Source organism: Berghia stephanieae, chromosome 11 (genome assembly GCF_034508935.2).
Source record: "Berghia stephanieae isolate SIO BIC M18660-M18661 chromosome 11, UCSD_Bste_1.3, whole genome shotgun sequence".
Classification (NCBI taxonomy): Eukaryota; Metazoa; Mollusca; class Gastropoda; order Nudibranchia; family Aeolidiidae; genus Berghia; species Berghia stephanieae.
This window is the reverse complement of record NC_088370.1, coordinates 12,900,298-12,917,797: the sequence shown is the minus strand read 5'-3', so window position 1 is coordinate 12,917,797 and position 17,500 is coordinate 12,900,298. Positions and strand designations below refer to the sequence as shown.

General features: G+C 35.6%; 1 protein-coding gene across 7 annotated transcripts in view; it reads right to left on the bottom strand.

The window, feature by feature from the left end:
• Positions 1-17,500, bottom strand: part of LOC144956997 (glutamate--cysteine ligase catalytic subunit-like) — a 99,538-nt gene that overhangs the window by 7,242 nt on the left and 74,796 nt on the right. For 2 of the 7 annotated variants that reach the window (XM_078887905.1, XM_078887903.1), the window contains 9 exons: positions 14,557-14,801; positions 11,854-11,963; positions 9,567-9,689; positions 7,023-7,088; positions 6,338-6,451; positions 5,714-5,772; positions 4,959-5,182; positions 4,476-4,592; positions 3,036-3,174 (listed from right to left, as the gene is read on the bottom strand). In XM_078887905.1, coding sequence (XP_078744031.1) covers positions 3,036-3,174; positions 4,476-4,592; positions 4,959-5,182; positions 5,714-5,772; positions 6,338-6,451; positions 7,023-7,088; positions 9,567-9,689; positions 11,854-11,963; positions 14,557-14,706 — 1,102 coding nt within the window. In that variant the 5' untranslated portion in view covers positions 14,707-14,801. Of the gene's footprint in view, positions 1-3,035; positions 3,175-4,475; positions 4,593-4,958; positions 5,183-5,713; positions 5,773-6,337; positions 6,452-7,022; positions 7,089-9,566; positions 9,690-11,853; positions 11,964-14,556; positions 14,802-15,584; positions 15,679-16,202; positions 16,312-16,561; positions 16,811-17,328; positions 17,450-17,500 lie in introns of those variants that run through there. The other 5 variants (XM_078887906.1, XM_078887901.1, XM_078887899.1 and 2 more) reach the window with 5 other exon arrangements.

The window sequence follows — 17,500 nt, the reverse complement described above, 5'->3', positions numbered from 1 at the left end:
GTGGTGGTAGTGATGATGATGATGATGATGATGACGATATGGCAGTGGTGGTGGTAGTGATGATGATGATGATGATGATGATGATATGTGACCCTCCGCCTCGAACCGGTATTAAGTCGGGATTTGGAAAACGAAGAAAACCGGTTTTAAAGTGGAAATGGTCAAAATTATCAAAGTTCAGTTTTTGGTTGTTTCAGAAACTACAAACATTTTTCTACATGAAAACATAATAATTCAACATAAACAATGACGATAAGTTATATAAATTTCAAGTTTAAAAATGCAACTATCAATGAAACATTCAAAACGAGAGTTGACTTTCTCTCAGATAGCCACCCTTTCCAAGGCTTAGTAATACCGAGTCTTTTTCTCCACCAATAAGATGTAAGATATCACAGCAAAGGGCGTGTCTTTATCTACCTCAGAGAAAGCATGACTGTTTCCACAATTTCATGGTTCAACCAATAATGAACTTTAAAAACTGTAAACAAGTCTAGGTTTTTCCCTGACAACCTTACAAATGAATGATTCTGATTGGCCAACACTCATCACATGCGTTGTCGCCCATAATGCTCGAGGGATACTTCATGACGTCAGCATGCGTGTGTTACATTATGTGTGTGTTTGTGCATTTTGATACACACCACGTGCTATTACTTCTTTGTCTAGCTGCATTGTGATCGAGGTTAGGATCCTCCTTTGTCCCTCTTTTTTTTTATTCAAGAAATCATAGGACATGCTAAGACTTAATAGGACAACAGTTGACTAATCTTACACTTACAGAGATTGTTGTAGGATAAACATTTAATTTTAAATACAAAAGCAGAATAATAGACAGAGCCTTCAACAATTAATGAACAGTAACTAAAAAATGAAATGGATAGATAAACAGACAGAGAGACAAACCTATCAATGGATAAATAGATATGTAGATAGATAGATAGATAAATAGATAGATAGATAGATAGATAAATAGATAGATACATATATAGATAGAAAGATAGATAGATAGATAGATAGATAGATAGATAGATAGATAAATAGATAGATAGATAGATAGATGAAGAGGAGAGAGAGAGAGAGAGAGAGAGAGAGAGAGAGAGAGAGAGAGAGAGAGAGAGAAGAGAGAGGAGAGAGAGAGAGAGAGGAGAAGAGAAAAGATAGATAGAGAGAGAGAGAGAGAGAGAGAGAGAGATGTTCGTTTGGTCGTGCTTTCTCTGTATACTGAAAGAAGGAGGGGGGGGGGGTCTTTTTAGACAATCAACGATGTGGGTAATATAGATAGATAGATAGATAGATGAAGAGGAGAGAGAGAGAGAGAGAGAGAGAGAGAGAGAGAGAGAGAGAGAGAGAGAGAGAGAGAGAGAGAGAGAGAGAGAGAGAGAGAGAGATGTTCGTTTGGTCGTGATTTCTCTGTATACTGAAAGAAGAGGGGGGGAGAGAGAGAGAGAGAGAGAGAGAGAGAGAGAGAGAGAGAGAGAGAGAGAGAGAGAGAGAGGGGGGGGGGAGTCTTTTTAGACAATCAACAACGTGGGTGAACGATAAGGAAAATTTGAGAGATTCAATAACATGTTTTCATGTAAGTCATTGCACAATAAGCCCCACCCCTCCTCCTCAAGCTGTCATCTGACTCAAAATGGAAACCATGCAATGAATGATTTGACCAGCCCATTTCTTTGATTGCAATCTCATTGGTCAATGTGTTTCCAGTTGGTTGACTATGACTTACTTTGAAACAAAATGCTTTCTTAAACTATCCCTACAATTCTTTGCTCCGCCTCCATCCCTTTCTTCATGTCTACCTCACTCTCTCCGTCTCCCTTTTGTTTCTTTCACACATACAAACACACACACACACACACACTCATACAGGTTTCAATCTTTACGCTATTTCCCTCCCGTCCTCTGCACAAGCAGTCTCTCTCCCCTCCCCCTCTCGCTCCTCTTTTTCTCTATCTCTATTTCTTTCTATATCTCTCTCTCTCTCTTTCACTCTCTCTCTCTCTCTCCCTCACGTGTGTGTTTTGTGTGTGTGTTTTGTGTGTGTGTATTTTATTCTCTCTTTCTTTCTCTTCCTCTGTCATCCTCTTTCTTGATAATTCCCTGCCCACCCAGCTTCACATAGTTTCAAAACTGTACTTTGAAATTATAAATCCTTCTTTAACTTTTGGCATTTTGAAATCGTATTTTCTCTATTAAATAAGACAAAAATTTCACATTAATATTTCTTATTTCATTGATTCTTTATTTAGATATCAAAAATTCTTGAAAAAGTGAGGAATGTCATAAAATTGTCGGCATTTTTTTTTTTTTTTTTTTTTTGGTGTTTTATTTATTTTAAGAACATGTTACAAAATAATGAATAACTACAGAAGTAATAATTGGATTGTTTCAAAAATTTGTATGTACATTATTAAATGTATATTCTAAGCTCATGCCAAATTTCACTATTATCGTCAAATTTTCGATGCCTGTATCTAAGGAGTTATCTTTGCCCATTGATTTGACTGTGCGTGAAAACGGTGCCTCACTTCAAAGTCGATTTTCTCAAAACTTGGTTTTTACACTCTCCCTACATCAAACGGTCATATCTCGGCAATGAATGATCAGAATTTTATAAATTTGGTATCAAATTTTAAAGCATAAAATAAGCTATGATTGGGTACCAAAAACCCAAAATTGAAAAATCCGACTTAATACCGTTTCGAGGCGGAGGGTCACATATGATAGTGGTGGTGGTAGTGATGATGATGATGATGATGACGATATGGCAGTGGTGGTGGTAGTGATGATAGTTACAACTGTGGTGGTACTGATGATGATGATGATGTGGTGGAGGTTGTGTTGAATTAGACATGAAAAAAATTCCCGACTATTTCCAGATCCACGTACCCAACCCAAAATTAGTGAAATCCTGACCCCGTATCGACTATCGACCGGGAAGAAAACAATCAAATCACAGACCCTTTTTTCCCCCTGATTCCCAACCTGTTAAAAAGTGAAATTAATAGATTTTTGGGGGGATTTTTTTTTACCATCTGCTTTGAGCTGTTCATAAATGTCGCGGTCAAAGACCAGATCTATGTCGTTGTAGCATTGACCACAAGGGGAGAGGTAGGAACTGACCGAGTCGTATCGGGACTTGGGAATCACAAAACGGTCATTCTCTAAGGGCTGAAATGGAGGATAAATGGGCGGGACGGAGAGAGAAATGTTATAAGAAGGGTGATTCAATGAAAATGTTGCTGCTTGAAGCTCAAAGAACTAAATAACAATAGGAAATTGAATGCAAACTTCAATTCAATAAACAATATAAATAACAGATATATGTTTTCGTTTATTAACTCTTTCCTTACCAATCTTTTTCAGTATTTTTCAAAAATGGCAGATTTACCAAGCAGAAAAATTGATTTTTCAAAACTCAATAACAAGCTCTCTATGAAACAACTTCCAAGCTCTTATTAACTAAACAAAGATCATTTTTCAAAGTTTGTCTGATCTACAAAATAAATCTGAATAAGAAAAATGTATATTGTGTCGTAACAAATGTGACGATTTTTGATGCAGGTGGTAAGGAGAGGGTTAAATTGAAGTCTCCATTCGATTTCCTATCGTCATTTAACACGTGATTCATACTGACAAATGAGGGAGCAGGCACTGGTGTAAGATAAAGATCTGAAAAAAGTGTGTATGAAACAGCATTAGCTGCCAACTTTTCAAAAATAAAACAAGGAACGCCCATTTGGCCTGGGATGAGAGGAAGATGGGTTTTTTTTTTGTTTTTGTTTTTTGGTGCAAGTAAGCGAACTAATGTGAAAACTAAACTGCTAAGAGCAATTAATACATGTCAAATTACGAGTATTTCAAATAATACATTAATAAACAGTGCTAGACAAAGCAAGAAACAAAAATACAAGAAATAAAATTATCCTAAAAAAAAAATCTGCATGCTTCAACTGGGGTTCGAACCAATCATCGCAGTTGAAACAGGCTGATTATTTGAGATGGGTTTGTTTTTTTCTTGTCTTTTTCTTTCTTGCTTTGTCTGGCACTGTTGCATGAACAACTTTTTAATATCTTTAAGGATAGCAGCTTCTAATGGTGCTCACACTACTAGTATTTTTCTTCCCTCTCCTTACCACCTAGAGCAAAGATTGTCACATTTGTTACGGCACAATATACATTTTGTCTTTTTCAGATTTATTTTGTACAACACAAACTTTGAAGAATGATCTTTGTTTGATTAATAAGAACATAAAGTTGTTTTATAGAGAACTTTTTTGAGTTTAAAGAATCCATTGTTCTGCTGGGTAAGCCTGCCAATTTGGGAAAATACTGAAAATGATTGGTAAGGAGAGAGTTAATTATCATTATTTCAAATACGCCTTTTCAAATTTTTATCTCACATCAGTGTCACCTGCCTTGATATAAGAAAGAGAAAGAACAAAATAAAAATAATAATAATTATAACTTACCTTCAATCCTCTTTCTTCATCTGTTCTGTCATCCATGGCTCCACAAATGACCGGCCAGCGTACATCGATGTCTGCCAGATGCCCTCGGAAAATTGGAGAAGATGCACTCAGGGCCAGCTGGGAGTTTTAAAAAAAAAATTGGTGGTAACTAAAAATCTCAGTTGCAGTATGGAAAAATCCAAAAGTGTTTTTGAAAATTAAATAACGTGATGGGAATCAATTTGAGCTTTTATATAGCGCAATGTCCACTAAATGTGCTCAAAGCGCTTTACAAGGGGTCCATAGCCAACAGCAACAGAAGAAGAAGAAGAAGAAGAAGAAAAAGAAGAAGAAGAAGAAGAAGAAGAAGAAGAAGAAGAAGAAGAAGAAGAAGAAGAAGAAGAAGAAGAAGAAGAAGAAGAAGAAGAAGAAGAACATGGATTTGACAATATAACCGAGAAAAAATAAACCCCCGACAAAACAACAAAGACATAAGCCACCAACCATGATGGGACAAAGAGTGGCCAGCTGGTCATACAAGACGAGGGCCTCATCGATGCTGCAGGCTTGGAAGGTGACCTGTAAACAACAGTTCCCCATTCCAAACCCAGAGCAGTCCATGTAAATGTGGTCGTCCTTTGCGGCCGAATAACTGTCAACGTCGTTCTCGTCGCACAAGGCTGAAAAGTCTTCTTTGAAAGGCGATGCAGTCTTTTCATCTTTGAAAACTGTGTGAAAATTTGAAAGGGGATAAAAAATTATTTTTAAAAAAATTAATAAAATAATAATAGTAACCAAGTTTAAATATGTGATCAATCTTAACGAAACACTTATCATGTCAGGATAAAGCAGGTGTGGCTATGTGGTCTAGCGGTATGACCCTCGCTTTTGGATTGGAAGGTTCCTGGGTTCGTGCCTTGCTCAGCACATAGTTGAGTCCTTGGAAAAGGCTCTTTTTAATCTGTAATATAAAACCAAGCAGGCTCTCGAATGGAACCCACAGGGCAAGAGGAAACAGGGTCGTCCAAAACAGACTTGGAGAAGAAGCCTTCACCAAGATTTCTGCATCTCCAATCTTACATGGAATGAGGCAAAAGTCTGTGCCAAGGACAGAAGAAGATGGAAGAGTGCTGTTGAGGCCCTATGCTCCGCCAGGAGCCAAGAGGCATAAGTCAAGCCACTAATTTTTCGTAATTGTAGGCAGAACTGCAAGATGGAAATTTTTTTTTCAATTCCTCTTTTTAAATCTATTAACTCACTTGGTATGTTAATGGCAACCTTGGACTTTCTTCTCTCTCTCACATTTCTTGTAAGGGTGCTGTAAAAAAAAAAACAATGTATGAATCAAATAAATAAAAATAATAGCTATATATTGTAATAAAACAAAAATAGAATAGTAATAAAACAATTTGGAAATTTTAGTTTTTATCTTTCTACAGTGAATCCTCACAGAGAAAAAAAAAGGTGTTGGTCACTAAACTACTGCTTGAATCATTCCACCCCTTTATCCTCAATAAGCAGACTCGCCAACCCTTCTTCCAAAAGTGGAATCAGAACGTTACAAAATAGAAATTAAAGATTAAATCACCATACCAAAATTTTACAAATGGAAAATTGCCACAACACCAGCTTTTCCATCAAACGCATCGAGGCCAAATTCTGGCATAGCTTGTAACACAATCACATGAGTTAGGGAATGGAATGGAGAATGGGGAGGGGTGAGGGATTCATTTTCCTACTTACCTCTCTTTAGGAAATCGATAAAACAATTTTTTTTTACACCATTTTCTGGGTTTCCCCCCACCCCTCCACATTATCATTATTTCAAACGCTCTCCTAAGAAGTCTGTAAGAAATAAATAAATGTTGAAATAAAAGACTTACGCGAATCGTACATGGCTGTGATTGATGGCTTTGTCCGGAAAGAACAGGGACTTGGAGACGCCTCCTACAGGGTCTGTCTGGGCTGCGGGGTAGGTGAAATCGGGACAGCCCAATCTGTGGTTGAAAAAAAATTAAAAAAGAGGGTTTCAGTGGTGCGGTCTTTGCTTTGTACCCGAAAGGTACCGATTCCGATCACCTGCTGCTGCTCTGCGTGGCCTTGAGCAAGTCACCTCGCCCCAGCTCAATTTGCGACACACACTGTGGCTAATGCCTGAGTTACTCCAGTCTTCCCTTGGAATAGACCCTAGAGACAAATTTCCCATATGGGGTGAATAAAGGGAACTTTATCTCATTTATTTATTTTATTTCCCTACACATAAACAGTTTTTCTCAGACTGTCAAATCAAGGCAGTCCTGATTTACCAGGACAGTTGTGGTCACTATGTGAATGTAAGAATGTAATAATTAAAAAAAATATTGAAAAGGCGGGTTTTGTGAGATTCTTCTCTCTCGCTCTACATTTAATGGACGGTTACATCGCATGATACCTTACATACCACAGAGCTAGTCATGACTGTGATATCCTTTTGTTTTGTTCAATTCTTTTCAATAACCATATCACAAAGACAAAAAGAGGAAGGAATTTATCAAAACCACACTCCACAAAAATAAATGCCCCTCATACCTTGGGAATGTGGATAGAGATAAAGGTGCCTCATCATCTTTCAGTTCTCTTTGAATTTCCTGTCGTCTGACAAAAAATGAAATTGTAACGTGAACACCATAGTCATTATTAACACAATAATAATAATAATAATAATAATAATAATAATAATAATAATAATAATAATAATAATAATAATGATAATAATATGATAATAATAATAATAATAATAATAATAATAATAATAATAATAATAATAATAATAACAATAACAATAATAATAATAACAATAATAACAACAACAATAATAATAATTATTATAATAATGAAGATTATATAATGATGATAATAATAATAAGCAAACAAAGAAACCAGATACTGAAATGCAATGTTTACTCGGTCGACAAGGATAACAAGAAGAATAAAAATAGAAGGATACCACAGTAAATCAATCAAGTAAACCTCCTGGAAATATGCGGCTAGGTGGTCTTGTGATATGACACTTGCTTTCGGATTGGAAGGTCCTGAGTTCGAGCGTAGCCATTGTTATGTTACAGCCTGACACTGAAATCCAAAAGGACTGGCTGTTTGACGTCATTATTTGGTTTTTGCACCACCTAGTGAGTTGTCGTTAATAGAGCTCAAGGAAAGAAATGGTCCCATTGGTTGAACTATTGAATACAACTCATGATTTGTTTTCTTTTGTGGCAAAAGACTGGCATTTTGATGTCATTTTTTGGTCAGTGTCAGGCCATAACTGTACGAAGGCTACGGTTCGAGCCTCGCTCGACGCATAGTTGAGTCCTTGGCAAAAGGCTCTTTACTCACATTCTCTCACCATGCCCAGGTGTAAAATGAGTACCTGGCCGTCAACAGCGTTGTTCTGTCTAAAAAAATTGTAATATTGCCTAACAGGAGTCATGTCTCATTCTGTTGGTCAGGGAATCTCTGTCAAGGACTTTGAGCATGGTCAGTGGATATTGTGCTATATAAAAAAAAGCTCAAGAAAAAAAATTTTTGATCACCGTACAGGACAGTTTAAAGTTAATAGAACAAGACAATCTGTATGCATTAACAAACAAATTTTTAAAAAAAGTTTTCATCTATTTATTTTCATCTATATTATTATTATTATTATTATTATTATTATTATTATTATTATTATTATTATTATTATTATTATTATTGTTATTAGTATTATTGTCATTATTATTATTGTACGTATTGGTGGTATTACGATTGTTGCATTTTTTTTTTTTTGGTGATTATTAATGGTATCAGTTTATTTTTTTGGTTCCATTTACCATTTATTTTCACTTTCATGTATGTTGTCATCAAATTGTGTGATTTATTGGCGAAAGCCTAAGATTGAATAAACTTTGAAACTTTTAAATTTCAGGATAGGTTCAGAGAAAAGTTAATTCCCGGGTTTGAAATGATTTAACATATCTAATGATCCACCCCCCCCCCCCTTTCTCTATTGGCAAATTGCCTTAACTAAACCTTTGAACCTTTTAACCTGTATAAATTAATTCAGCATCTGTTGCAGGCTCAACGAACTGTATAAGCCTCTTTAAACAAGGCTTACTGCCATCATCCCAATTAAGTCGTTTGACTTATTAACATTCCATTCTTTTTTTTTAAGGGCATTAACAAAAATTAACAATTCAGCTTATATAAATTAAACCAACATGCATATCATTAATTATGCTCTGGGATTTTTAGGGAGTTGAGTTGTTTTTTTTCCTTCTCTTTTTAATAAAGAGTCCACATTTGACTGTTTCATTTGCTTTCTGTAGTTGATTTCTTTAACTCTCTCATTATAAGTAGTTTTCAGGACTTTCCCCAAAACGTCGCACCCAACTAAAACAAAAATAGATTTTTTATCACTCAAACACAATAGCAGTAAGTTCTTGCGATAAATAGTTTCTTTAACAAAACATGCTCTACAACACACTGTTCATTTTCTTTAAATTTTATGATATACAAGAGAAATTTGAATAAGACAAATGTCGGTTGTATCGTAACAAATGTGACGATTTTCCTATAGTTGGTTAAAAAAAAAATTTTTTTAAAAAGAGCTTTATATACCGCAATTTCCACTAAATGTGCTCAAAGCGCTTTACAAGGGGTCCCTGGTCAATAGCAACATTTAACACGTAGGACGGGACATGCCGCCTGTTTTCAAACAAAGACACTGTTGTTAACGGCCAGGTAATCATTTTACACCTGAGTACGGTGAGAGAATGTGAGTAAATAGCCTTTTCCAAGGACTCAACTATGTGCCGAGTGCTAGGCTTGAACCCAGGACCTTCCGATCTGAAAGCGAGTGACATACCACGAGACCACATAGCCTGGTAAGAAGAGGATTAACAGGAGAGAAAGATAAAGTGAGTAAATGTGACTCATATATACTTATATATGAGTCACATATACTCACTTTATCTTTCTCTCCATTTTATTGGCTCATTTAGGCACCTCTAGAAGAGGATTATAAGCACTTCTTGCAACCCGAATTAGGTCATAGAAGCGCCACGCCAAGGGAGAAATAAATGAATCCATTACCTCTGCTGCATGTTGGATTGTACGATATTGAAGTGGGCAATCATTCCACCGTAAGGCTTGCCTGGTGTGGCCTCTACCATGTAGGACGCGTACTCCCAGTGCCATGATGTGGACACACCTCGACTGTGAAGCAAATATGTACACATATTCAAAAATTAAAAGAAAATAGCAAAAAAAGTTACACGGTGGCTGTGTTCAAAGGGGTTAGAGCACTCGCTTCACATGCAAAGGGACTGAGATCAATCCCAGGTGCAGTCGATATTTTTTTCTGACCCCCCCCCCCCCCCCAGCAGTGATTGGGTAGCTGGGTCTGTTAGATCTGGTGGAAAGTACTTTGTGACAGACTAGCATCCTATCCAACATCAATTGCTATTGGCTGTTTCAATCCAATAAACTTCTGTCCTGCGCCATCCTTCCACATTCAGTTTCTGGCTTATTCATCCATTCGCTGATGTCTTGTGACCAACTTCTTCTTGGTCTCCCTCTCCCTCTTTTACCCTCCACAATACCTCTAGAAAAATTTTGTTCAAGGGTGTCATGTCTCTTGATATGTCCAAAAAAGGCAAGCTTTAGTATCGACATCATCTTGATAAGATATGGCTCCCCAATGCCCATGGACTCATTCACATTTTTGTATGTTTCCTTTGCTGTTCAGGGAATGCAGAGAATTTTCCTGTAGAATTTCATTTCAAATGCATTAATTTTATTCTCATTCTATTTTGCGATTGTCCATGATTCACATCCATATAATGCTGTTGAAAATATTCGTGCTCTTAATATTTTCATTTTCAGTTGGATGCTTTCACTTTTCCATAATGTCATCGTTTTTGTCAATTTTGTTTGGGCAAGTGCTATCACCCCTCCTTTGAATATCAGGGGTCGATTTTCCATCTGTCTCTCTATTCTTGCTCCAAAATGTACAAAATTGTTGACATTCTCCAGTTTTTCTCCATTAACCACAATAGGAATAGGTGTCCATTACATGGGTCTTTTTAACATTTAGGAGCAGGACTTTGAGCTTTATATAGCGCAATATCCACTAAATGTGCTCAAAGCGCTTTACAAGGGGTCCCTGGTCAACAGCAACATTTAACATGTAGAACGGGACATGCCGCCTGTTAGGCGATATTACAATTTTTTCGGACAAAGACACCCCTGTTAACGACCAGGTACACATTTTACACCTGAGTACGGTGAAAGAATGTGAGTAAAGAGCCTTTTCCAAGGACTCAACTATGCGTCGAGCGCAAGGCTCGAACCCAGGAACTGGCCTTGCCTATGATTTCTCGAGACTGAGAAGCTGAGGATAGCTACTGAGAGAAATAGAGAAAGAGAGGAGAAAAACAGTCTCAGTCCCAACCATTATCGACACTCAGTATCAGTACTAGAACCAAGACCATGGGATTGGTTTGTTTTGTTTTTTGTTTTTAAGGGTTTGACGGCGCTTGCAACACATTAAGGTTATATCAGCGCCAGTAAAAAGGAAGAAAATGGGATAATAAAAAGTTCTAGAATTACAATTAAAGCACCCAAGAAAAAGTAAGACAAAGGGGAACTAGGAACAAATAGGAATCAGATGTAGATTCCAAGAGCATACCACCAATGTACTTAGTTTGAGATCACCTATAAGTCTCATCCGGACACAAGCACAAAATCCAACAAAGAGGAACACACTCAAATGCTTACATTATACATTCAAAATAACAAATATAATAATATATAACAGAGAGGTGATTTACAAGGAAAAAAATATCATTTTCCAAAACAATAACTATGCATTTGACTGTTTCCCTCCCAGATAGGACTCTGAACACCAAGTAATCTCATTCCAAGACAAAGACAGAAAGCATGTTGGATAACAGATATAAGGGGATAGAAGACACAGTATGTACCTCCCTGCCCACTATGGGAGGTCAGGATCCCCACCATGGGATTGGGTTGGAAGCTTGTGACGACAGGTATATAGTCTCATGCGTAAAGTTGAAAGTGTTTCTCGTAAACCTGTCAGTAGAAAGCAAATTAAAATCGGGAATTCCCGGTGTCATTATCGGATCCTGTAATGGTGATGTGGAGCTTTCATAACCATTAATTCTCTGTACCGAGAAATGCTGGGTGCCCACCCGGGCCTACCAAACAAAGCAGTCTCAGGCACTGTTTCAAACACGCCTTTTCAGATTTCCAAATTTCATGGAAGAAGAAAGTGGGGGAAAAAAAAATAACCAACCCTATTTTTTAAGGGAAGGGTCAAATTTTGAATCCAAATAATTTTTTTTAAAAAGATGCTCACTCTATTTTCTGCTTGGTCTGTTCCTGAACAGCAGCCAAAACTTCTGCTGCCCTGAGGGAGACTCTGACTTTTCTATTCTCATGGTCAAATTTTACAAGCTGGTACTCGATCTGGAGAAAGGGATGAGGAGAGACGTGGAGATGTGGAAGTTTACTACTACATGTAATGATGATGGTTATTATAATAACAAAAACAACAACAAATCAACAATGATAATAACTATGTCGATGAGAATAATAAATAATAAATAATAATAATAATAATAATAATAATAATAATAATAATATATAAATAATAATAATTAAAATAATAATAAATAATAAATAATAATAATAATAATAATAATAATAATATAATAATAATAATAATAATAATAGCCTGAACAACAGCAATAATAAAGAAGAAATAGCTTGACTTTTTTGCCTTGTAAAGACTGATTTCTAATTAATGTCTTGCTTAAAATTACTGAAGAGCTAATGATCCAAATTGACACAAACCATTGAACTCATTGTAAAGTAACAAAAGAAAAATCACGAAGCATAAAAGTGCAGTGTTAAGAGTGGGAGAGGGATAATTAAATTTCGGAAACTGATGAGTCTCCTGCATACATAAAAAGGAGCCTTTCATGTAGTTAAGAATTTTTCAAATGTAGATCTCCACAAGGGACAAAATTATCGATTCATTAATTTGAAAAATATAAATTTTTTTAAAAGAATTAAGAATAAGACTGTCAAACCAAAAAAATATTGAAATAAAACAAATTATATTTTTTAAAAAAAATAATACAAAATGAAAAAATAAATAAATAAAGAAGAACGCATAAAAACTTTAGCTTTTATAGTGAGTGCAATATCCACTAAACGTGCTCAAAGCACTTTATAAAGGGTTCTTGACCAACAGCAACTCGAAACATGACACCTACAAGGCGATATAATAACTCAGTAAAGAGCCTTTTCCAGGGACTCAACTATGTGCAGAGTGAGGCTCAAACCCAGGACCTTCCGATCCGAAAGCGAGTGTCATACCACAAGACCATAAAGCTGCACAATTAGTTTGAGGTGCAGTCAAGAAAATGTTTTCCCATATATGCAATCCACAGCATAAAGATGGAATTAGAAACTTGACCTCAATTTGTTGGGGTTTTTTTTTTTTTCGACACGCTACCCTTGTTTGTTTTTTTTTACACTAAAACATAAGTGGCTTAATAGAGTCATTTAATCCCATGAATTTGGGGCTTATTGTAAGTAGCAGCTGTAGTGTCACACTGACAAGAACATTGTTACGCAGGTATATACTCAAAGACAGTTAAAGTGGTCGGATGGATCACATGAAATAAAACAAAACAAACTAAAAAAAAAAACAACACAAAAATAATACGAAAAATAAGTGGCTGAACAGAGTCATTAATCCCATGAATTTGGAGCTTATTCTAAGTCGCAGTTGTAGCGTCACACTGAAAAGAACATTGTTACATGCAGGAATATACTCAAAGACAGTTAAAGTGGTCGGATGGGATGGATCACATAAAACAAAACAAAACAAACCAAAAAAAAAAAAAAAAGCTACACAAAAATAATACAACCCCCCCCCCTCCTCTGATTGACTCAATGTGAATTTCAACCAAGTCTGATTTTCAGTGTCAGTTTAGCATTACCGCATCCTTTACCTTATTACTAATACTAATTAATTGACCTAATCAGTATTGATGGTGACAAGCAGTGAAAAAGGAGGAAGATTTTGAATAATTGCCTATAAGTATAAGCCCCCTTTTATTTTTTACAGCACATTGACCTCAAAATTCAGAGGAATTGAGCTGATAAATTATCATTCAGTAATGATAATGGCAATTTGTCAAAAAGGAGGAAAGTGTATCGGTCCATCAGGCAAACTCAAAGCCGAAATGCAAAAATTACATATACAAAATTATAGTTACCTAATATTATATAAAATATACTTCTTTTGTAAGTATTTAATGAATTGTCGTTTCCCGTAAATAATTTTAAAGGTTCACAATATTAATTATACTATCTACATCAAGAGATAATGAATTTTTGGCCCAAAGCAAGAAGTATTTGTTTTTACTTTACAAAGCACACTACAATACCTTTGTTAGAGAGATAGATAGAGAGAGAGAGAGAGAGAGAGAGAGAGAGAGAGAGAGAGAGAGAGAGAGAGAGAGAGAGAGAGAGAGAGAGAGAGAGAGAGCAAGAGAGAGTTATGAATTGATTTTCTATTGTTTTTTTTTTTGTTTTTTTTGGCCCAATCCCCAATCCAACATTTATTCATCCTAGGACCCCACTTGTGTCACTTTTGACACTTGGTGCCACCATGCCTAGGCTGAAGTCATAAAAATGCGTATGTCACCAAAATTCATGCAATTCATTGAGTTAAAGATACCATGGAGTGCACTTTTCACAGTATAATGTGTGACACTGCAATAACAGCGAAACATTTCAAAGAAAATCCCAAAATCCCGGAACTCCGCTGATCCGCGGAAAATTATCATCACTGATTATTATATATAAAGATATAAAGATGATAGTGGGGATGAAGAAGAAGAAGAAGAAGAAGAAGAAGAAGAAGAAGAAGAAGAAGAAGAAGAAGAAGAAGAAGAAAAAGAAGAAGAAGAAGAAGAAGAAGAAGTAGTCGTAGTTCATATTTTTTTTTTTTAGTTGTAGAAATTTTTCAAACTTTCTTACTAACCTCATCACCCCAGTAAAGCACATCCTTTTTACGAGACTGTAGTTTACGGTATTGAGCCAGAAATTGGATAATTCCATGTTTTCGGACATGATCAGCATACTGTTTTGTTTTCTCCCAAGACAAGGGTGTGCCTTGCGAAAGCAGACCCATTACACTTCTTCAAAGGGAGGAAGGGAGAAAAGTTTGTCGTCTGCTGTCTTAATTTTGTGTATCAACCTGATGTATGCTTGTTAAATTAGGAAAATCTGTAAATTAGACAAATTTTGTACTATAATAAAATTGATGATAATTTTTGTTATAATCATTGAATAATAATAATAATAAATTGAGCTTTATATGGCGCAATATCCACTAAATGTGCTCAAAGCGCTTTACAAGGGGTCCCTGATCAACAGGCAAGCATTATGGCCAGGGCCACGGCAAAACCAAGTAATCTCATTCCAAGACAAAGACAGAAAGTTGAGAAAGCAAACTGGAAAACATATGAGGGGATAGAAGACACAGTAAGTGCCAACCTGCCCACTACGATGTCCAAATAAAATCAGGACAAAATAATACATTTCTGATTGTTGTTAGATAAATTTGAGCTGAGATATTATATAGAGCAATATCCACTAAACGTGCTCAAAGGTCTTTACAAGGGGTCCCTGGCCAACAGCAACATGTAGGACGTGACATGACGCCTGTTAGGAGATATTACAATTTTTTTTCGGACAAAGATAATGTTGTTAACAGCCAGGTACTCATTTTACACCTGAGTACAGTGAGAGAATGTGAGTAAAGAGCCTTTTCTAGGACTCAATTATGTGCCGAGCGAGGCTCGAACACAGGACCTTCTGATCCGAAAGCGAGTGTCATACCACAAGACCACATAGCCACACGATAGACAACATCAACAATCTTACAGTCCGAAGAAAAGGTATCAGCTGGGTCAGAAAACAGAATTTCTTTCTAAACTTTTCTTTTGCTTCTAGTCTAGCAGTTCCAACCTCTGCCCAATGCCCGAAATGTGTTAGTGTTAAGTTTACCCCTTGTGTTTGTACATGCACATTGGAATTTGAGTCCGAATAGCCACTTCAATCCGTTAAACAAATGTCTGATATCAATAGGAATCATCTTCATCTATTATGTTGCCCGAGCAATGTTGCCCAAGGATAAAATATTTTTAAAAAGCAAAAAAAAAGTGCCTGAAGCGGGGCTCTCATCTCGCCACATAAAAAATTTGCATTAGTGATAAATAGACAATAAAACATATATGATCAATCATCTCAAATCAGGATGAATACGAAATTTATGGGAAGCTTAGCTTATAAAACTTTTTTTAAAAACAAACAATCCCCTCTTTTTGCATACTATGAAACTACTGAGGTCCTTCTAATAATAATTAATAATAATAATAATAATAATAATAATAATAATAATAATAATAATAATAATAATAATAATAATAATAATAACAATAATAATGATGATAATGATAATAATAATAATAATAATAATAATAATAATAATAATAATAATAATAATAATAATAATAATAATAATAATAATAATAATAGACGCAGGTTTTAACAACAGATGAGAAATATCAATAGATCCAAAATAAAATGATTCAACAAGAGAAATTATAGAAATTTAATGTTCACATTTAATGTTACTAGGTTGGTTGGTGATTCTTGATAAGTCTAATAATATAAATAAGTAGAGCACAGGCACCCAATTTTTACTTATTGTTTTTGTTTATAAGTTTGAGACGCTTTTTTCAGATGATAAAAAAGGACTTGCATTTTGTGTTTATCTGATTTTATCTCAGGGTTAAAAAGGACCCTTGATTAGATCAAAGGAAAGATTGACTATGTCACAGTTTCAGAAGTCGACCATGTCATGGTATCAGAAGTCACAACACTCTCGATGATTCGATTCAATGAAAAGCACGGTGTATCACTAGACGTCTAATTCTAATCACTAACTTAGAAATACCCAAGTCCAAGTATATTGAACTAACCAGTGGGACCGGTTTTCACAATCAACTCTAAATCTGACTTTGATGGAAAGCAAACGAAATATTTTTAAGAAAAATTTTTCCAAATACTCATATAAATCAACAAAACAGTGCACAAACCGTTGCATCTAATAATAATAATAACTGTGCCGATCAAAGTTCTCGTACACTATTTTGCACGCACTACTGTGGGTGGTAAAGTGTAAGTGTGTTTTGTGTTGTGTGTCCAAGTGTTGGATTAAGTTGAGCAATGTTACCAAATAGTCTTTTTATAATATGCCAAAAAATTCATAGAAAATGTCAAAGGGGAGGAGATATACAATTTAATAGATGAAGATAGATAATGTGGACGTTTTGGGTTTCTCCTTTATCAGCAAAACACAATGAATGAAACACTAAAGACGAATGAGGGATGTGAGAATGGCTTTTGCTACAGTGATTTCAGTTTACTTAAAATATATCATGCATCTTTCGAAAACTAACGAAAAGTTGAAATTGGAAAAACTTCGGATGGGGACGGTACAGGTTCTGTTCTCATAGGAAGCCTTTCCATTTTCAACTTTTCGTTTGTATTTTCACGATCCCAGGCTTCAAGCCGCCCCCGCCACTCTAAACGTTTGAAAACGACCAAGATATGAACTGATTTTTTTTTTCAATGTCATCGACTTAAGTATATTATGCCCTCTTTTTTTTTTTTCTTCAGGAATTAGCTGGGTTTTTTTTTACAGGTCAAATTTTTATTTGGCATTGAAAATGCAAAACTGGCATACCTGTTGTTGACTGCTTGCTTGAAGTGGACCATTTCACAAAAAGATGAAGGAAGTTTTAACAAGCGCTTAAATACACCGATTTTCTTTCTGCATTTCTTTCTTTCTTTCTTTTTTTTTTTTTAATCCTTTTTTTTTCTCTTTATCTTTTGATAGAAATCAAATATGATTTTAC